The sequence below is a fragment of the Oncorhynchus nerka genome, linkage group LG12 (assembly GCF_034236695.1).
Source record: "Oncorhynchus nerka isolate Pitt River linkage group LG12, Oner_Uvic_2.0, whole genome shotgun sequence".
NCBI lineage: Eukaryota > Metazoa > Chordata > Actinopteri > Salmoniformes > Salmonidae > Oncorhynchus > Oncorhynchus nerka.
Window position 1 is genome coordinate 54,501,373 of NC_088407.1, and position 22,590 is coordinate 54,523,962.

A 22,590-nucleotide genomic window follows, 5' to 3' on the forward strand; every position below is an offset into this window, starting at 1 on the left:
AGAAACATCTCAAGAATGATCAATGGAAACAGGATGCACCTGATCTCAATTTCGAGTCTCATAGCAAAGGGTCTGAATACTGATGTAAATAAGGTATTTCTAAAATCCTGTTTTTACTTTGTCATTATGGGCTATTGTGTGTAGGTTGATTTAATATTTAATCCATTTTAGAATAAGGCTATAGCGTAATTTGGGGGGGGGGGTCAATGGGTCTGAATACTTTTTGAATGCACTGTATTTGCATATGTTGTGGTCTTGTGAAGGCTGGAGGAATTCTGGCAAAGAGTATTTTCTTTAATCTCATTATGTCTACAGATTCTCCATTCTCCCTGTTTTTGTTTGCTTGGAAATGTTGATACTGGTGACTGTTATCAGAAGAAACTGTGTAACCTAGCATTTATAGTGGCTAATAAATGCATTGCCATTAATTGGAAGGATGGCTATCCTCCCACAATGTATGGAAGAAATGTCAAGTTATGTACAGTATCGCTAGATTTGTTATAAGAATAAGGGTATACTGTGCATCTTTCATAAGGTCTGGATGCCTTATATGGAATTCTGCATGACAAAAGGAGTCTGTATTGAAAACATGCCGACGTCAGGGGAGATACCTATTTAGACAATCCCTAGCTGCTGGGCTTCTCAGTCCTGGCCTTGGGGGTCTGCTGTAGTCTTGTCACTCTGGCCTTGGTCTAACACACCTGAAACCAATAATGAATGTTTCACTAAGATCCTAAAGATGAGTTGGGTTGTCTTGGGTTGGGGCGCTACAGGGCTGTGGACCCCTAAGGGCAAGACGGGGCGACCCAGCTATATTGTGTGCAAATTAAGAGGTCTACAGTACTATTAGGCCTATGATATGAATTATTTGGATGGTGTACTGTTCCTGTGTGTTAATGTGTAGATGCATGTGTGTTTTCATTCAACTTTTGTTTTCCAAACCTTTCCATTGAGACTGAGACATAAAAGAAAATGGTAAGGATGTTGGTGAGAGAGTTCAGTTATTGACTAGACTGGTGGGGGTTGGCGTGAAGGCGGCTCAGGTTGGCTGGGTGGTCTGGCTGAAATTTGATATAGAGGATGTCTTAAAAACCATCAAAAGTTAAGTATTTTTACTTTATTTGTAAGAGTTGTTCATTTGTTAGGCTATTGTTAGGCTATTGGTTAAAGGTTAAAGGTCTCTTACCTAGCTTGATGACTGTGGGCATTTTTGCTTACTTTTTGCTGTTAAAGATGGCTAGAAGGGCCATGGGTCATATTCAATTGTGTAGAAATGCAGGAAATGTGCTTTACATGCCCCCAAAAATGGGAGGAACCCCAGACCCTCTTCTTGTTATGTACACCTTTGCAAATGATGTACACATTTGCAAATAGCACTGCTGGGTGATTTAAAAAGTCATAGTCAATCGATCAATAATATAATAATAATCTGAGCAAATTTTTAAAATTTAAATTAACAATATGTAGAATCTATGAGAATAGAAAGGTTTAGAACTTCTGTGAAACATCACAGCACAGTTGAAAAATATATGGCAAATAGAAATCAAAACTGGATGGTGTTCAGAGAAAGATGGGAGGGGTTGAGTGGAGCTGGGACTAAAAACAAACAAAAGATAACTATTATAAAATATACTGTGGCTGTAAAATGTATATAGTATGCATAAGCTGTAAATAGAGGCTTAAGTGTTGTTAGTTTACTCCAATTAGGGGAGAGATGGTATTAGGGGAAAAGGAAAATATATATTTTTAAATATATTTACAAAGAAATATATAGGGGATTGGAAGTGATGCAGACAATTACATTGATTGAAGCCACCATCTATCTGCAATATTGCCCCCTAAAATTTTAAATAAATATTAATAATAATTATGTCCCCATCACTTCTAAAACCAAAGTTATGCCCCTGGGACAAGGTACCTGTATGACAGAAATCCATGCCTTGGTTTTGTTGTCCACTGTTTCAAATGCTAACTTTTTAGCATTTGCGGCACAAATCCAATGTAAATCAATGATACCTATATTAGCATTTCCGTGCTTCATATCCATATTCATATAAGTAATATCATTGAGTTACAAAATACATTTTTATCAGTGGAGGCTGCTGAGGGAAGTACTGCACATAATAATGGCTGGAACGAAGCGAATGGAATGGCTTCAAACACATGGAAACCCTGTTTGATGTACTGTATTTGACACCATTCCACGTATTCCGCTTTGTGCCTCAAATGCTAAAAAGATTTCATTTGAAACAGTGGACAAAAAAACCAAAGCGTGGATTTATTTCTCTAATACCTCGTCCATAGATTAAATCACCTGGAACAGCGCCATCTAGTGGTAATATCAGGATGTAGAATGGGACATAAACCCAACAACTTCAATGACTAATTTATCTGAACAGGGGGAAAAAATCATCACCAAATTCACTGAGAATACATTGCATAGGTTGAAGAAACACATACCCTGAGCCATAGCTCCATACTACTTTTCAGACATATAAAACTGATACTATATAGTTGTTGTTGGGGTGTGATTGGCGTGGAGTCTGAAGGGTCCGTGGGGGGCTTTTGAACATTTATTTGGATTCCTCATGTCTAACTCACTGTTCGAAAAAAAAGTCTGATCCAAATCAGATGTTAGGTACTATATTTATTGAATATTATATGAATCCCATAAATTAAAATGGGTGCAATCAAATAGCTTAATTTCTCAGTGATCAAATTATATTTCAACAAAAGAATGTTGCAGGAATGCTAATCTTAGCCGTTTCTAACAACAGAAATTTCATAACAATTTATCTGAGATGGTGGGTGTCAAAATCCTCTTTCTTGTCCCTTTTGAGTGATTTCCTGCCATGAAAATATTGTCCCCTGTTATTTTGAACAACATTCTCCCACGTTTGCCCAATAGTTTCCGATTGTGATGCGCTGGCCTTAATGAAACAGTCAGGTAAACATTTCAGAGAAAGAACAATAACAATTCGACATGAGACAGTGCTCCCAGATATTCCAGAGTCAATCTCAGGGGTCCTTCTGAGGTAAGTAAATAATCTGGTGACTGACTAAATACAGGAAAGGTATCCATGATTCCAGATTAAGCTAATCCTTTATGTGATGCCCATCCTATCTGGGTCAGCAATGTAATGACTGCTACATCAGAAAAGACACGTCTCCAGGCTACAATAAGTTTTGGGTCTGGAAAACATAGAAAAATAATAACCATTGTGATGTATTATTGCCATGGTCATTTGTAATGTTCAGTCAATGATCATTCCAATGGCCAAAGCTGATTTTGGACTATGATACCCTGGGCTATTTTAGAATGAGCCAGTAATAGGCATAGATATCATTAGGCTATGTATAATGCATGAGTCAGTGTCTGGGTAAATGTACCTGTCCAATGTACCTGTCCAGGTCGGCATGTAAAGTTGCAATTATGTTCAACTCAAGTAACTCAAGTCAAGTGATTGCAAAAGTTTGTTGTTTTGACTGAGCCTTTTGAACTAAAACATTAAAAGTAGTAATTATAGCTTAACCCATATGCCTACCTTGCACACGCTTATACAAAAGGCCTGTCCAATCCTGAATGAAGATACCGTTGGGCAGATAAAAGCACAGGGCCATTTACCTCAGACACTCTGTAAAGTGAATCATACTGATGATATCAAAGCAAACCCTTATTTATAATGTAAACTCTAAAATGCCTTTCAAGCCAATCAGAATCAAGTATTTAACAATACCGTGGGTTCCATATAATGCCACAATCATATTAGGCCACTTTACTTCACAAATTACAATCAGTGAACATGGGTAAATAGAATGGAATGTAATAAAATATGGACTTCAGGGAAGTCTGATTAGGCTACATGTATATGCACATCATATACATTTAATTGAGATTACATGTAATTCGGGGGCAGACTGACCATCTTGGCTGGTCCATTTTTTTGCCAAGTGGGCCTGTCTAATTTGTTTATTTTTGGCAAAATGATAATTATCTGGATAATAATGGGGGCTTCAGGGAATAAAATGGGCCTCAGGGGAATTTTTGTTTGTTAGATATGCCAGAGGCGATTTCTGGTCCCAGTCAGCCCCTGCATGTCCTGCATCACTGAAATCATATGAGGATAATCATGACAATAGTAATGTATACATCATCATGAGTAGCCTAGCTTTAGTTAGGTCAAAAAATAGAGGCCAAGTCTTTGAGTGCATGTATCCTCCAAAGATGGCGAGGGACAGTTCATATGATATGATGACATGTCCTGAAACACGGAGAGACACAATGAAGTGATCAATTCAAAATGATTGATTACACTGTTGTATAGGATTTATACAATCCTTGAACATTTTCTGTTCGAATGACTTCATAGTTTCGAACCTCTGCCTCACACGGGGAAAACATTTTTTCTGATGAATTTATATGGCCTCATTGGCTAGTGAGTGTCTTTTTAAAACATTTAGCATAAAAAGGACGTGCTACTCAACTGATCACGTGCAACACCATTGGTTTAGGAGCTTCCTGATTCCATCTCATCCTTAGCTGCCTACTTTCGCATTAGATCGAAATCCTCTCCAAAGCGGATCCAAAATGTTTGTATGTTTTAAGTGATTACATTTAATGTTACGTAACATTATAGAGAATATAACTTTCGTTTCTAAGGGAATCAATCAATCCGCTTTCTCGCGACATAGCCAGCTGTCACTATTGTTGACAGTGTGGATTATTTTGCTCGACGAGAACTGCAGCCATGATGGCGTCTAACTACAACGCTAAGGAAGAGGACGGGCACCAGCCTGCTGCTATTGGCCATGGAGGAGCAGGAACTGTCAAAAATAAAAAGCCGGACAACACTGCGTTCAAACAACAAAGACTGCCCGCTTGGCAACCTATTTTGACAGCCGGCACTGTTCTTCCTGCTTTCTTTGTCATTGGTCTCATCTTTATCCCAATCGGCATTGGCCTATTCGTGACATCAAACAACATCAAAGAGTTAGAGGTAACGTTAACCAACTAGCAAGCCAACACAACAGGAAGTAGCCAATTGATTGTGTATGTATGTGTTAGCTCGGTTTGGCTAGCTATCTTTCAGTTCTTGTCTGTATTTAGTGTATAACACTTATTTATATACACATAAGTGTCATTGATCATTTTACTTTACAGATCGATTACACTGGTGTTGACATGTCAAGTCCGTGCTATAACTGCTCTCAAAGCTACAGCTGGAACAGCACAAAGCCATGTACCTGCTCTGTTCCCTTCTCTCTGGATCAACCATTTGAGGTAAGCTGAGCAGAGCCTGCAACCTTTACGGTCCCCAAACTACTGTATAATCACAGTTAAAAGTGTAGGCTAATCATTCAATAATTGATGTTAGTGTTTGCAGAGCAAATTAAAGTTTATTTGTCCCATGCGCTGAATACAACTGGTGTAGACCTTACAGTGAAATGCTTACTTACAGGCCCTAACCAACAGTGTGATTTTTAAGTAAGAAATGGGTATTAGGTGAACAATAGATAAGTAAAGAAATAAAAATAACAGCAAAAAGACAGTGAAAAATAACAGTAGCAATGCTATATACAGGCACCGGTTAGTCGGGCTAATTTAGGTAGTATGTACATGTAGGTATGGTTAAAGTGACTATGTATATATGATAGACAGAGTAGCAGCAGTGTAAAAGAGGGGGGTGGGGGGGCGGGACAATGCAAATATTCCAGGCAGCCATTTGATTACTTGTTCAGGAGTCTTATGTTTTAGGGGTAAAAACTGTCGAAGACTTTTGGTCCTAGACTTGGCGCTCCGGTACCGCTTGCCATGTGGTAGTAGAAAGAACATTCTATAGGCTGTCTCGTCGTTGTCGGTGGTCAGGCCTACTACTGTTGTGTCTTTTGCAAACTTAATGATGGTGTTGGAGTTGTACCTGACCACGCAGTTGTGGGTTAACAGGGAGTACAGGAGGGGAATGAGCACGCACCCCTGAGGGGCTCCAGTGATGAGGATCAGAGTGGCAGATGTTTTGCTCCCTACCCTCACCACCTGGGGTCGGCCCGTCAGGAAGTCTAGGATCCTGTTGCAGAGGGAGGTGTTTAGTCCCAGGATCCTTAGCTTAGTGATGAGCTTTGAGGGTCCTATGGTGTTGAACACTGAGCTGTAGTCAATGAATAGCATTCTCACGTAGGTGTTCCTTTTGTCCAGGTGGGAAAGGGCAGTGTGGATGCAATAGATTGCATCATCTGGATCTGTTTGGGCGGTATGCAAATTGGAGTGAGTCTAGGGTTTCTGGGGTAATGGTGTTAATGTGAGCCATTACCAGACTTTCAAAGCACTTCATGGCTGTGGACTTTAGTGCTATGGGTTTGTAGTCATTTAGGCAGGTTGCGTTAGTGTTTTTGGGCACAGGGACTATGGTGGTCTGCTTGAAACATGTTGGTATTACAGACTTAATCAGTGACATGAAAATGTCAGTGAGGACACCTGCCAGTTGGTCAGCATATGGCCGGAGCACATGTCCTGGTAATCCGTCTGGCCCCACGGCCTTGTGAATGTTGACCTGTTTAAAGGTCTTACTCGCGTCGGCTACGGAGAGCGTGATCACAGTCGTCCAGAACAGCTGATGCTCTCATGCATGCCTCAGTATAGCGAGCATAGAAGGGATTTAGCTCGTCTGGTAGGCTCGTTTCACTGGGCGTTTCACTTTGCAAGCCCTGCCACCAATGTCCAGCCATTGTTGTTCCAAACACTCACTACCCATTGGGCAGAAGACCTGATGAAGTCGTCTTTACTGGTTGAAAACTGGTCAGGATGTCTTATAACCAGATCCCGTTGTTGCAGATTTCAAAGTGCTATGTGTTCTCTTCTGCAAAATTCTCTATAGGGCAGAATTGGAAAACCTTACTGATCACTCACAAATAAGGGGGGAGGAGGACTGATTTCCCCCAGTCCACAACAATGCATAAACCACATCAGGGAACCATTTTTGAGAGAATCTGAGAAATGTAGTTTTTTTTTGTATAGTTATCCTTTAATTCAGGTGTGTACCAGCCACACAGTGCACTAGTGATGATGTTCTCAAAACAAATGGCTACTGGATTTCTGCAAATAATTATGAATCTGTCAGGTAGGCAAATCTACTTTTAATTGCCATCTACCTGAAAATGCTAAGGCCATCATTAGCATTGCTAACGACTACACAGTGGTAGACGTATAGGCCTTATACGCACCTTACACAGCAGGGTTCGATATTCAGGTATATTTGCCAGTGGCACACTGGGCCAGTGCCAACTGAAAGCTACTGGCCCGGAAGGAAAAAACAAAATATATATTCTTGACCCATCCTGCCATGGGTCAAGATCTGACAGGAAAGTGAATGATATGTGCAGCATTTCAATAGCAGGTGGTTTATCTTTAATTTGCGGGCTGATCAAGTAGCCTATACAGGGCTACCGTTTATTTTTTTATATACATTTTATATTTGTTTTAATAGCAAACCACATTCCGAACCACATTCCGTACAAATTTGCGCAACCGCGGCATTCAAACGAGGCTGCAATGAAAACGAATGGGACTCTAGCAACTGTGTTGGCATCAAAATCTGGGGTGTGAACTACATTTCTATTCAAGCATTAATCGACATGGTAATGGCCCGATAGTATTGGAGAAAAGTAGAATAAACTGACCCCTCCGACGCTATACATGAAATTGTGACGTGTCATGACGTAACATATAACTCATTCTGTGTCGTACAGCCTCTCTCCACCAGGTGTAGCACGTCTCTCGCAGTTTAAAAATAAGAAAGTGACAGGGTGAGGGGGGGGATACCTAGTCACTTGTACAACTGAATGCAGTCATTTTTTGCATCATCACTGCAAGCCATCATGACTCTCAAAAAGCCGCAACAGCCGCTGTTTACTTCTGAAGATAACTTTAGCGCCGCCCCAAAAATCGCACTCAAATTTGACAACTTCAAATAGGTATGTAATGACACATTATATAAACTCTTTATAGTGTTTTATTTACTTTTTAGACGTGAAATAGTTGGACGGATCGGGAGGAAAAAAGCTCTTTCCCCACACGGCTTATCTCCCTCTTTCTCTATCACGCAGCAGGTTTCGCTTCCCCACCCGCCATTTTGAAAAAGACCCTACGGAGCGCATTGCCTTCTTCAATCATGCAGAGGCGGGCAGCGTCAAGGTCTCCTCATTGATTTTGCTGGGAAGGGGAGAAGTTGTGCTTTACAATGGTAATCATATTACAGTTGGCCTGAAAGCATTACGTTTTCTTGGGCGCGAAAACAGCGCAATGTACAGAAATACGTTAGCTCACAGTAGAAGGAACCCCCCCCCCCAAATGTATGCAACAAAAAAGTATGTGTTGTGTTACCACTTTAAGAGTAATGTATCTTTTAATAAGCCTACACAATGGCAATTATGTATTGACATTATTTTACATTCTAAACATTATTTTTACATTACAAAAATGTGGGCAATGCCGGACTACATGCTCCCGACACACATCATCAATCAAATGTATTTATTAAGCCCTTTTTACATCAGCAGATGTCAAAGTGAAAAACACACTAATAAAGTCTGTCCTTGTGGTAGCGAATCCGTCTCCCTAATTTGAGATGTTGAGTTTAGGGCTGTCCCCGATCAACAACAAAAAACCTTGGCCGATCGAAAAGAAGCCATCCACTCTTGACGTCAATGTCAGATTTTTCTTTTCACTGAATATCCTTCAGGATATTGGTTAGGCTACAATGAGGCTGTGGAATAATGTAGCCTAAATAAATAAGGAGTAAGCCTACTTTGCTCAATTGCGTACAGTATAGGCAGCAACTCCAAACACCCGCAGAGGTTGTGAAATACAGTATGAACAGAACACTCACATGTTGCGGTTCATTTATTGTTTAATTATTCAAGGGCCCCCTTCATTTATTTTTAATGTTATAAGTAAAATGCTTGAACTAATTTAATTATTTAGAGCGAGATCGATATAGAAGTAGCAATTGAAGAGAACTCTTTGGAGATTATGGGGCAATTATCAGACCAAATGTGGACACAACAGTTCACCTGATACAAGACTAAAGTTGGAAATGTATCAATATCACAGGCCTGCGCTTTGCCCTAATAAAAAGAATACATCAAATGTATTATAATCCACATTATAGGTAATGATTTACAGTGGAGCAAAAAAGTATTTAGTCAGCCACCAATTGTGCAAGTTCTCCCACTTAAAAAGATGAGAGAGGCCTGTCATTTTCATCATAGGTACACTTCAACTATGACAGACAAAATGAGAAAAAAAATCCAAAAATCACATTGTAGGATTTTTAATGAATTTATTAGCAAATTATGGTAGAAAATAAGTATTTGGTCACCTACAAACAAGCAAGATTTCTGGCTCTCACAGACCTGTAACTTCTTCTTTAAGAGGCTCCTCTGTCCTCCACTCGTTACCTGTATTGATGGCATCTGTTTGAACTTGTTATCAGTATAAAAGACACCTGTCCACAACCTCAAACAGTCACACTCATTGGAGGTGCTGAAGATGCATTTTCTCAGGTTGTAATTTTTTATTTATTTAGACCTTTTGGGGATGTACATACCGGGTGTAATGGGAGTAAATTTAAGATGGTTGCTCAGTGAAATGCCATATTTGGTGAGTAACGAATGCATTTTCACATTTATAATGCTTGCAGAGCTGTCTAATGGGAGTTTGAATCGGGGATTCCATACTCCTCATCGTTGACATCTCTAACACTCAGACTGGGCAACTAACATTTATTGTCCATTTAGTTACTCTTTATCGGCTCGGTTTAGAAATACTTGAAAGGTTCACCCATTTGAATGTTATTGTTTTTGTGCATCTCTCAGCAATATTCTGTTGATTCCCTGGGTCATTTCATGTGTGTCTGAGTTATTGGCGTTCAAGCAGGCAGAAAACTGCCCGGTATGACGTAGCACCGTGATAAAGTTACTCACTACACTGGAAGTTAAAAGGAATAGGAATTTTAGATCACAAAAATGTGTATAATACATGTCAGATTCTAATACTGCCTGATGTCATAACTCGGGAGGATGTCTTCTCTTGAATGAGCCTATTGATCATATTTTTTGCAATATTCCTACCTTGAGAAATGGGTCATTTAACAGAGGGTCTAGCACATTTTTCCTATCATCTGCCTCTTTAGTCCAGGGTGAATTGCATGGTGCCATTGCCAAAGATATTATTGAAAGGAGATAATGATGGAATCCAATGAATTAACATATAACGCCCCACCCAGCACTGTTAACCAGTCGCGTTCATGTTGTCATTATGCATCACATGGTTGCTAAGATAATCGTCACGCAATCCCTTCAAAGTGCCTTAGGGAAGTATTCAGACCCCTTGACTTTATCCACGATTTGTTATGTTACAGCCTTAACCTAAATTAAATAACAAAAAAATTATCAGCGATCTACAGTGGTACACACAGTACCCCATAATGACAAAACGAAAAAAGGTTTTTAGAAATGTTTGCAAATCTATTAAAAAGAAAAAAACGATGCCTTATTTACAAAAGTATTCAGACCCTTTGCTATGAGACTTGAAATTGAGCTCATGTGCATCCTGTGTTCTATTGATCATCCTTGAAACATTTCTAGAACTTCATTGGCGTTCACCTGTGATAAATTCAATTGATTGGACATGATTTGGAAAGGCACACACCGGTCTATATAAGGTCTCACAGTTGACAGTGCATGTCAGAGCAAAAACCAAGCCATGAGGTCGAAGGATTTGTCCGTAGAGCTCATACAGGATTGTGTCGAGGAACAGATCTGGGGAAGGGTACCAAAAAATGTACGCAGCATTGAAAGTCCCCAAGAACACAATAGCCTCCATCATTCTTAAATGGAAGAAGTTTTGAACCACCCGACCTGGAAAATAGCTGTGTAGCTATGCTCCCCATCCAACCTGGTGGAGCTTGAGAGGAGAGGAGAAGGAGAAACTCCCCAAGTACAGGTGTGCCAAGCTTGTAGGGTCATACCCAAGAAGGTGGTTCAACAAAGTATTGATTAAAGGGTCTGAAATTTTATGTAAATGTAATGTTTCGTTAAAAAATATATATATATATATATAATAATTGTAAAATAAGGCTGTAACCTAACAAAATGTGGAGAAGGTCAAGAGGTCTGAATACTGAGGCGCTGTATGTCAAGCGACGCGTATTTAAAAAATAAAAACGTTATGTCACGATTCCAAAGCTATACGATACTACAGATGGCAATTTAATTATCTCATATCTTGAGAAATATTTGTAATGTTGTACTTCTTCTTGATGAGATTTGTGCTAATAGACTCCTATTCACTCTTTAAAAGGGGAGTGCTCTTTGTCCCAGAATCGTTCAGAATGCACTCCTCTGTTAGGCACATCGGTCTGCAGGTTGAACAGGGTGAGAGCGTTGTAAAAATCACCTAAACAAACTGCATTAACTAGCTTCGTTACATGCTTATATTGTCTTTGGTATTATTGTGTGTAGCTATGTTTGCTTGCTAGCCAGCCAGCCCATAGAGAGAGCATTGTATTGTGGATGTTGTAGTCGACTAGAGCTGCAACAGATTATTTTTTATTTTTTTCCCCCAACGCTAAAATGAGAAAAAAAGTTTTATTTTTTTAAATTTTTTTTAAACACAATAAATTAAAAATAATGGGTGTTTTTTTTCTTCCTTTTATTAGTCAGGCTGTTTCCTCAGAATTGATCATTACTATTTAAAACATTGTGTTGAAAGTTATTTCACAAACACAGCTTTTATAGGAGGATGTTATTGATTGCAGGAATTCCTTTAGACTCACCCAACCCCCTGCTCTTTCATCTTAGGGTTGCAATGTTGTTGCATTGTCTTATGAAGTCCTACTCTCTCATCCGATGAAGAACTAAACTAATTCATTGGTCCTTAATCTGCAATTCTTCTCCTCTAGAGCAACGTGTTCATGTACTACGGATTGTCAAACTTCTATCAGAATCACAGACGCTATGTGAAGTCCAGAGATGACAGCCAGTTGAATGGAGACAAAGCTTCTCTGAAGGTATGTTTACAGGTGCACTTAGTAGAGAGAACATAGGCCTACATCCATTCAATGTAATGGTTAATTGTTTGATTTCAACAACGTGCAGTTGCACTGAAACTTCTTGACACTCTTTACAGAGCCCCAGCAAGGAATGTGAGCCGTACCGCACCAGTGGCGAAAAGCCTATCGCTCCATGTGGCGCAATCGCCAACAGCCTCTTCAATGGTAAGACCAGAGGGATACATTTTCTCTTAGCAAATAGTTGTCCCATTTCCAGTACAGGAGTCAAGTAAAAATAATACATACTAATGCTCAACCACAATCTTATCATATTTTCCTGTACTTACTTACAATGCTATTTAGATACGTGTCTGCCAATTTGGGCCAACCCTTGTATATGGAGTCTTGTCTGCTTTTTTTTTTTTTTTTTTTTTTTTTTCAGGTTGAAGTGGTTTTGCTTTAGTTTACCATGTAGCACATCACTGTTGGTCTACTACTTAAGAGACCTGTCTTGCTGTTGATTGCCGTGTGGTACTGTTTTCCTCATCAGACACTCTGGAGCTGTATTACATTGACCCCAATGGCTCCAGAACTGCGATTCCTCTGGTGAAGAAGGGTATTGCATGGTGGACAGACAAGCATGTGAAGTTTAGGAACCCCGGTGGAAACGACAACCTCACTGTAGTTTTCCAAGGTGATTTGCATACCATGCAAAATGATACAACTGCCTAGTAGCAATCAAATTATCATGACTAACTAGGCCTTTTTCCTCCTTCAGGTACCAGCAAACCTGTCAACTGGAGGAAATCTGTCTATGAGCTGGACCCTTCAGACCCTGACAACAATGGCTTCATCAATGAGGATTTCATTGTGTGGATGAGGACAGCTGCCCTGCCCACCTTCCGCAAGCTGTACCGCATCATCCATAAGAAGCCCAACATGACCCCGACTCTGCCCCTAGGACAATACATCCTGGAGGTCACCTACAGTATCCTTTTGAGAACGATCGCAATAAATCACAACAGAGGTTCATGGCAGGCATATAGGTTTGTATTGAGAGAACATTGCACATGGAAGGCATAGAGACATGAGTTTGTGTTCAGTTATACACTTATTCCATTTAGGTTTACTCAATTGTAATTATATCTATGTCCAACTCCATCTTTGGCAATGTTCACTATAGTTGATCTGTATAGTTTTTTTTTAATAGATCACAAGTTCTACACATGATACAAAACATTCACTGACCCATCTGTATCATTCTAGATTTCCTTTCCTTTAACCATATGTACTCAGATTATCCCGTGCGGAGCTTCGAGGGCAGGAAGCGTATGATCCTGAGCACCATCTCCTGGATGGGTGGCAAGAACCCCTTCCTGGGCATTGCTTACATCACCGTGGGCTCAGTCTGCTTCTTCCTGGGCATCGTCCTCCTCATCATCCACCACAAATATGGCAACCGTAACCACAGTGCAGACATTCACAGCTAAGTCTTCCTAGTATGGAGACCGTACCTCCTCCTCCCTCTGCATGCCTGGGTATAGCCACCACTGGTCTGGCCCTGCTCTGCTCTGGACTGCTTGCTGATTTAGCCTGGATGCACTTGTCTTTGTTTGTTCAAATGTTTGTGTTTTGTGTTGTAATGTTAGCTCACTCATCCCCACCTCCAGGGGAAGGCTGCAGTCTGGTGTTTGTTCAGAAGGTTGATACATTCAGCACATTCCAGATAGATATATTTTGTGTAGAACTGACACAATTGCTGATTCTGAGACTATAGTCTGTTCTACAAAATATATTTCTAACGTTGTGCCCTCCTGAATAAGCTCAAGGTGTGTGTTGTAGAGTGAGTGACACCCTGTAAACTAATGGGATGAGACACAAGAAGGCTCTGGGAGCTTAGGATACTGTGTCTTTGTATGACATGACTGCTGAAATGGTTGCCTGTGTACCTTAAGTACATTGTGTATTTCTATTTATCCATATGTTGTCTCAAAGGAGAACATGTATATTATTTGAGCAATGCTTGTCATGATGCTTGTCATAAATGTCTCGATACTGAAGGATGTTTATATTTTTAACTAAGTTCCACACTCATTATGTAATATGTCCTGCTGGTGAACGTACTAATGTATTTCATTTACATACATCTGAGGCTTAAATGGGGAACAAAAGCTCATAGCCATGTTGCTCTGCTTTGTTCGTAATGAGGGCCAACCATTTTAAGGGATAAAAGCAGTCATAGATTTTACCAAATGTTCACATACAGATTGTATTGACTCTCAACAATTTGTTTGTCAATGTCTAATAGTTCAATATATAATCAAAAACATTTTCTACAAATTTTATTTGAAAGTTTTTTTATGGACCAATGCTACTGACTTTGTCTCTACGATGATGCTTGACTATCAAAATCTAATTCAAAACAAATGTATCATTTCAATGTTGACCAAATGCTATGCATTTTACAAGTGTCACATTTTGTTATGCAGTTCCTACATTTTTCATTTGGTCATTATTTCTTTCAAAGCTAATTCTGCCTTTTTATTCTTTAATATGGTGTTGGATAATTTACTGATATTACAGATGTTAATAAAATAAAATGTTATTGTTTTGATTTTGTTTCCCTCAATGGTTGTTCAAAGGCAATTAAATGTAAGGTCTAGTCCTTGGTCTTGCCCTATAACAAAGTGTAATTTCCCACACACAGGGCTGCTCTCACAATTTACACATTTTAGATGGTACTGCCAGCCAGCAGCCTACTGAATGTCGGGCCAGGCTTTTCTACATCTGCACGTAGAACACACAAATGCACACAGACACATGATGGACCCAATATTGATATCTGATAGATGGGAACCGATTGGTGGAGATTTCACTTCAGGACCAATGGATGGCTTAAATATACAAACTCCGCTACCCGGGGCACCGGACCATGCAAAACGAGCTCGCCCATTGTCACTCAATGTAAAATGTTTGCGAGCCTTGTGCTATCGAATAAAGATCAGAGTCCAGCCTTCGCACACCAACCAATGAGCAGCCAGTGAACAAAACCGGAAATGTAGCAATTTTCTCGCCGCAAAGAATTTTGGGATATCACCGGAAGCAGTGGCTAGGTTTTCGAAGTGTCCTTGCGCACTCACCTCGAAATAAACACGTTTCCAAAATGTACAAGCAACTTATGGTAAGTGTTCAATATTATTTGTTCGAAGTTTTCATGGCTAACGTTACTGCAATTACATGACATCTCAATTAACTAGCTAGCCTAGCTAGTTGCATCAGGGTAGTTGGCTAACTAGCTAGCATTCTTAGGCTGCTAATGCTAGCTCTCACCGGTTAATTTAAAATGTCTTGGTAAAATCAAGGTAGACTTCTGATCTAAACACACCGTATTTTATTGTTAGTTTGATTTGCTACTAACGTTAGTAGCAAATCAATCAGGTCGACATAGTAAAAGCGTGCCCCTCAATCTCAACTACAGTGAACAAGTATTTACAGAAGTGAAAAACAGTGAGGGCAAGTGTAGAGGTCGCATAGGGGGCTACTAAAAGTCACAACATGAGAATAGTCACATTTCCTTGTTTTTTTTTAACAACACGTTTTATTTGATCACAAGGTCATAAAGGTACAATCACTATGTATGCAATATCCACATAAATAGTTAGATACATCGGTACCCCAATTCTGATTATACCTTCCACCAATCGGTCCCCATCCACTCCACCAATCGGTCCCCATCCACACCAGATCTTTTTCAGAACGTTTCTTATTGGTCCAAAGACCAGAACTGGGCCACTATTTTTTTTGAAAGTGAAAAACTGACAAGCTCGTCAAAAACAACTGCATCGAAGTAGAGCGTTTGATATGACGGCCTGCATATGCGCAGTTTGGGGCGTGACGAACGTTAGACGTTATACGCTTGAGTTTCGCTCGCCGACGTTGCCATGACATCGCCTACAAGCGTGATGAGGGATTTTTTTTTTTTAAGTTCTCACACACATTTATCAAGACATTTACATTTACATTTAAGTCATTTAGCAGACTCTCTTATCCAGAGCGACTTACAAATTGGTGCATTCACCTTAAGACATCCAGTGGAACAGCCACTTTACAATAGTGCATCTAAATCTTTTAAGGGGGGGGGTGAGAAGGATTACTTTATCCTATCCTAGGTATTCCTGAAAGAGGTGGGGTTTCAGGTGTCACCGGAAGACAACAGGCCTGGTCCTCCCTACTGCCTCTGATCTGCGGACTCACTAAATACAAATGCTTTGTTTGTAAATTATGTCTGAGTGTTGGAGTGTGCTCCTGGCTATCCGTAAAAAAATATATAAATTAATGGTGCCGTGTGGTTTGCTTAATATAAGGTGAAATTATTTATACTTGTACTTAAGTATCAAAAGTCGAAGTAAATTTGAGCAATTACATTTAATTGAGTACCTTTTCCACCACTGAGCAAAAGTAACACCTTTGTAGAGGTCATAGTAATTTCACACCATTTTGTCTCCATATATAATTTTGTCTGTAGAGGATGGTGGAAATAGATGGTTACAAACCTAAGGGGAGTAGGGAAGAATCTCTAAGTTCAGCCTTACATGCTGACTTCACCGGGCACGTGGATGGGGATTTTTGTCCATCCACACTAGATGCGATCAGGACACGCAGGCTGAAATATCAAAATGAACTCTGAACCAACTATACTGAACAAAAATCTAAATGCAACATGCAACAATTTCAAAGATCATATGAGGAAATCAGTCAATTGAAATATTAATTTGCCCCTAATCTACGGATTTCATGACTGGGAATACAGATATGCATCTGTTGGTCACATATACCTTTAAAAAGATGGGCCTCAGGATCTCGTCATGTTATTTCTGTGCATTCAAATTGCTATAGATTAAAATGCAGTTGTGTTTGTTGTAGCTTATGCCTGCCCATACCACGCAAGGCGGCCGGTGAGGTCAGCATGTTAGGTTATTCAATATCTTCAGAGTTTGTCTGCCCAGGTAATTCTTTCCAAAGGCAGTTGCAAGGGGAGAGCATACGATAGCTCTTAACGATGTGGCCATACAGGATTTGGATTCTACGATTGCCCACTCTGGAGTTAGTCATGAGGATGAATCCAAAACATATTACAAATGTTTGCAGCCCCATAATATTTCTGAAAATTAAGGAGCCCCAAACCCCCTCGTTCTTTTGGTTTTTGCAGTATGGCTTTACGGATTTGTGGCTTTTTATTATTCCATATAAGCTCGGAGCTCATTGTGTCCAGCACCCTTAAAAATAGTTTTGGGTATAGCAATTGGGATACACCGTGAAAATGTAGGAATTCGAGTTGGATTTTTATAAAATGTATTCGACCCATAACTGATATTGGTAGGGTTGACCATTGTGTCAGGTCTTTCTTAGTCATTTCCAATTGCTGCATGATATTTTCCTTGAGGTATGACGAGGTTGGCTTAACAGTAATTCCTAAGCATCTAAAATTATCTGTAACGATTTTAAACGGGACATTTAAGAGTAGTATTAGACAGTAGTCTTTTGTAATTGGATTCAGTTAACTTTTGCTTTAATTTAGTTTGTATCCTGAGATTAAGTAAAAATGTTAAGGACCAGTGGAATGGAAGCAACCGGTTCTGAAATTTATAAAAGCAAGTCTTCTGCACATACACTGCCTGTTTTGTCCTCTCTTTTCACTCCACTAATATTTTAATTGGCCCGGATTGAGATGGCCAGAGGTTCTATCGCAATGGCAAATAGGAGCCCCAAAAGTGGGCACACTAGCCTAGTTCCACGTTTTAGTGAGGAAATATTGTGATTGGTGGCCATTCATTCTTACTGAAGCACATGGTAAAGCATACAATACTTTTACCAAAGGAAATGAAATTGCAGCCAAATCCACATTTTCATAACGTTGCAAAGTGTGGTAATACCATTTTTTTGTTGTTTAAGTTCGATGGGAACCAGTCAGGTCCAGGTGACTTATTAGTTTGCGTTGATTTAATAGCTTTTCTTTTTTTTCATTGGCACTTAGAGAGACACTTTCAAAGAGCTATCTCGAGAATCAAGAGTGTGTAATGAGTTTTTTTTTTTTTTTAAGAATTATTCAATTAAGGGAGTGTTTCCAATAGATTCTGATATAAATTAATGTTTTTAAACACTCGGTTTATTTCATTGTCACATTTATTTGTGCAATTGTATGCGATGCGGCTTATCGATGTAGTTGTTGAGCTAGTATTTCACTGGCTTTTTCTACCTGATTCGTAATGTTAATGGGTCTTTCTATAAGTAATGGGGACATTGTGTGACATTGGGGTCAATGTTTCAAAATGTTTTGAAACAAAATAAGTGGAATATATATACAAATGAACCCATAACAACAACATAAGTCTAGGACTATACATCCTTTAAGCAGGGCTCATCTACTGTATCTAGCAGAAGAAGTAGCTATAGGCCACTAGTTGGTCCACATATTATTTCAGTAATCATTGACAAATATTTGTATCTTTTCCTGATCACCTGTTTTTTTCCAGGGTCTTCAGCAGCTGTCCAGGCGGACTATCTCCAGTAGTGCCCGCAGACAGGTGGACAACATGGTCAAAGAGAAGCAGAAGCTGTTCCAGGTAAGGCCTGGGTCGAGGCAAACAGGTGACGATGCAGCCGAAAGTTCCCCTGAAGAGCAGTAGAAATGTGGAACTGAACACCTGTCTCCCAAAGCTGAAATACTGTTTTCAGAAGTTAACAATTCTATCCTGGTTTAGTTTTATTTACTTAATTTGACAGTCAATATGTGTTGAATCTTGTTTGACCAGTATTGGTACGGTAATGCTAAGGTTGGCACTTTATTCCCAGGTTCTGGAAACAGAATCTTGTTTCCCCCCTTTGTAGCCTGAAAGATAAGTATGTGGTTGCTCATAACGTTCACTCATAGTTTGGGCTGGACTAACACATTTTTGCATGCAGTATGATACGTAAACAGGCATCAGCCAAATCAGACAAAATCAGACTTATGATATTGAATGCTTTTCTGATTCTTGTCTAACCTCTATGGTGTCCACAGCTGGCACTCACTCTGCCTTAAAAATCGTAGAACTAAAGCAATGACTGCTTCTCTGCAATTTGTTGTTGAAATGCATTTTAGCCTAAGAAATTCCTGACCCTTTTAAGGGCACATGTTTATGGTATGTGTTTCCGTTTGTATTAGGTTCAGTTATAACATCTCCCAAGCAGCACCTTGCTCTCCAAGAAGTAGCTAAAACCCATTTTAGTTGTTTTAATAGGGGTTATATACAGTGGCTTTCACCCCCTTAGCATATTTCCTATTTTGTTGCTTTACAACCTGGAATTCAAATTAATTTGGGGGGTTGTATCGTTTATTTTACACAACATGCCTACCACTTTGAAGATGCAAAATATTTTTCCTGAAACAAACAAGAAATAAGAGAAAACTATTAATACTGTTAATACTTTGTAGAGCCACCTTTTGCAGCAATTACAGCTGCAAGTCTCTTGGGGTAAGCTTGGCACATCTAGCCACTGGGGTTTTTGCCCATTCTTCAAGGCAAAACTACTCCAGCTCCTTCAAGGTGGATGAGTTCCTTTTGGTGTACAGTAATCTTTATGTCGTACCACAGATTTTCAATTGGATTGAGGTCTGGGCCATTCCAAGACATTCAAATGTTTCCCCTTAAACCACTCGAGTGTTGCTTCAGCACTATGCTTAGGGTCATTATCCTGCTGGAAGGTGAACCTCCGTCCCAGTCTCAAATCTCTGGAAGGCTGAAACAGGTTTCCCTCAGGAATCTCCCTGTATTTAGCAACAGAGTCCTGTGGTTTAGCATTTGCTTCATCTGACCACTTTTTTATAGACCGAGCCACTGGTGCTTCCTGCTTTAATTTTTGCTTGTTAGCAGGAATCAGGAGGATAGAGTTGTGGTCAGATTTACCAAATGGATGGCGAGTGATAGCTTTGTACGCGTCTCTGTGTGTGGAGTACAGGTGATCTAGAATGTTTTTCCCTCTGGTTGCACATTTAACATGTTGATAGAAATTAGGTAGAACTGATTTAAGTTTCCTGGCATTAAAGTCTCCAGCCACTAGGAGTGCTGCCTCTGGGTGAGTGATTTCCTGTTTGCTTATTTCCTTATACAGCTGACTGAGTGCGGTCTTAGTGCCAGCATCTGTCTGTGGTGGTAAATAAACAGCCACGAAAAGTGTAGCTGAAAACTCTAGGCAAGTAGTGGCCTGCAATTTATCACAATATGCTCTACTTCAGGCGAGCAAAATCTAGAGACTTCCTTCGATTTCTTGCACCAGCTGTTGTTTACAAATATGTGTGTGCTGTTCAATCTTGCCGGTGCAGCGTATATCCCGCTAGTTGAATATCCATGTCGTCATTCAGCAGCGATTCCATGAAACATGGGACATCAAAAACTGTAATATCCTGTTGGTAGGATATTCGTGATCATACCTCGTCTAATTTATTGTCCAATGATTACACGTTTGCGAGTAGTATTGATGGTAGCGGCAGCTTTCCCTCTCGCCTTCTCCCGGTCCTGACCAGGCATCCGGCTCTTTGTCCTCTGTATCTGCGTCGCTTCCTCTTGCAAATAACGGGGATGTCGGCCCTGTGGGGTGTTTGGAGAATGTCTTGTGCGTCCTCCTTGTTGTAGAAAAAATGTTAATCTAATCCGAGGTGAGTGATCTCTGTCCTGATATCCAGAAGCTTTTTTCTGCCGTAAGATACGGTTGCAGAAACATTATCTACAAAATAAGTTACAAATAACGCGAAAACAACCCACATAATAGCACAATTAGTTGGGTGCCCATAAAACTACTGCCTTTTCTTCCGGCACCATTTTACTGCCACCACTAACAGACCTGTACCCAGGTGCCATATTCTTTCCATTTTTAAAAATAATGGATTTAATGGTGCTCCGTGGGCTGTTCAAAGTTTCTGATATTTTTTTATAACCCAACCCTGATCTGTACTTCTCCACAACTTTGTTCCTGACCTGTTTGGAGAGCTCCTTGGTCTTCATGGTGCTGCTTGCTTAGTAGTGTTGCAGTCTCTGGGGCCTTTCAGAGCAGTTGTTCTGTAATATACTGAGATCATGTGACAGATCATGTGAAACTTAATGTCCACCTGTGTGCAATCTATTTGACTAATTATGTGACTTCTGAAGGTAATTGTTTGCGCCAGATCTTATTTAGGGGCTTCATAGCAAAGGTGAATACATATGCACTCACCACTTTCCTGTTTTTAATTTTCTAGAATTTTTTAAAACAAGTTATTTTTTTCATTTCACTTCGCCAATTTGGACTATTTTGTGTATGTCCATTACATGAAATCCAAATAAAAATCCATTTAAATTACAAGTTGTAATGCAACAAAATAGGAAAAATGCCAAGGGGGATGAATACTTTTGCAAGGCATTGTATGTCCCACTGAATATTTGGGGCTTTGCCAGGACTAATTATAGTGCTGATGAATGAAATGCATCAACAAACATATTCAGGTGGTGCCATTTTTAAAATACCACTGCCACCACCAACAGACCTTGTACCCAGGCAGAATCATTTATCTTTTGGTTCATTTATGTTGCTCTAAAGGGCTTGTCAGTTTTCTGAATGCCGGATGATAATTTCCTCTTTGTGCAGGCAGATAACGGGATTCCAGTCCATCTGAAGGGAGGAGCCAAGGATGCTATTCTGTACAGGCTAACAATGGCCCTTACAGTCTTTGGTAAGTGCATGAACCTGAAATTGGGTATGTGAAATTGTACAGCCCTGATTTAACCCACTTTAATTGTATCTTTACGGCAGTTGATCAAGTAATCTTGACTAGAGTCATGTCTAACCACAAACAGTGGAGTCCAATGCCAGTTTCACACACATTTCTTGCTTTGCCTGTTATTTTAAAAATCTTTCCTATCTCTTCACAGGAAGTGGATTTGTCGTGTATGAACTCCTCAGTGCAGCCATGCCCAAGAAGGCATGAGTGCCCATGTCCATTCCTACATTAATGTTCTCTGTTGTGCAGATATGTATGATCTGGGAGATTATTTGTCCTGTCAATAATGCCAATATGTTTCATGCCTGGGATCAATATTTATTGATTGTACAATTAATGTACCATAGATAATAAAACAACTACAATACGAAGTCATATCCATGTGTATGTCTTCATTTTAAAATCTCAATACATCTGATGTTGTCAAACAGACAGCTTTAAAAAAAATATATATATATATATATATATATATATATATATATATACACTGCTCAAAAAGATGAAGGGAACATTAAAATAACACATCCTAGATCTGAATGAATGAAATATTCTTATTAAATACTTTTTTCTTTACATAGTTGAATGTGCTGACAGCAAAATCACACAAATTATCAATGGAAATTAAATTTATCAACCCATGGAGGTCTGGATTTGGAGTCACATTCAAAATTAAACAAGTCAAAATGAGGCTCAGTAGTGTGTGTGGCCTCCACGTACCTGTATGACCTCCCTACAACGCCTGGGCATGCT

At 39.7% G+C, this 22,590-nt stretch overlaps 2 protein-coding genes across 2 annotated transcripts; both read left to right on the forward strand.

Annotated features, from left to right (window-relative positions):
- The first annotated feature begins 4,502 nt into the window (after positions 1-4,502).
- On the forward strand, positions 4,503-14,661 carry LOC115138377 (cell cycle control protein 50A-like). Its single transcript, XM_029675169.2, has 7 exons — positions 4,503-4,997; positions 5,162-5,281; positions 11,958-12,065; positions 12,185-12,272; positions 12,598-12,741; positions 12,826-13,035; positions 13,344-14,661. The coding sequence occupies exons 1-7, from the start codon at positions 4,749-4,751 to the stop codon at positions 13,535-13,537; spliced, it is 1,113 nt and encodes a 370-aa protein (XP_029531029.1). The 5' UTR covers positions 4,503-4,748; the 3' UTR covers positions 13,538-14,661.
- Positions 14,662-15,120: 459 nt separating this feature from the next.
- LOC115138378 (cytochrome c oxidase subunit 7A2, mitochondrial-like) lies at positions 15,121-22,215 on the forward strand. The gene is made up of 4 exons (XM_029675170.2): positions 15,121-15,228; positions 18,581-18,670; positions 21,708-21,792; positions 21,992-22,215. The coding sequence occupies exons 1-4, from the start codon at positions 15,211-15,213 to the stop codon at positions 22,045-22,047; spliced, it is 249 nt and encodes an 82-aa protein (XP_029531030.1). The 5' UTR covers positions 15,121-15,210; the 3' UTR covers positions 22,048-22,215.
- The last annotated feature ends 375 nt before the right edge of the window (positions 22,216-22,590 follow it).

Bases quoted from the DNA above. Each gene is read 5' to 3' on its own strand.
- LOC115138377 (XM_029675169.2), top strand. From the start codon at position 4,749: ATGATGGCGTCTAACTACAACGCTAAGGAAGAGGACGGGCACCAGCCT. The intron at 4,998-5,161 runs GTAACGTTAACC...TTTACTTTACAG, and splicing joins ACAACATCAAAGAGTTAGAG to ATCGATTACACTGGTGTTGA. The intron at 12,066-12,184 runs GTATGTTTACAG...CACTCTTTACAG, and splicing joins GAGACAAAGCTTCTCTGAAG to AGCCCCAGCAAGGAATGTGA.
- LOC115138378 (XM_029675170.2), top strand. The intron at 18,671-21,707 runs GTAAGGCCTGGG...CTCTTTGTGCAG, and splicing joins AGAAGCAGAAGCTGTTCCAG to GCAGATAACGGGATTCCAGT. The intron at 21,793-21,991 runs GTAAGTGCATGA...ATCTCTTCACAG, and splicing joins AATGGCCCTTACAGTCTTTG to GAAGTGGATTTGTCGTGTAT.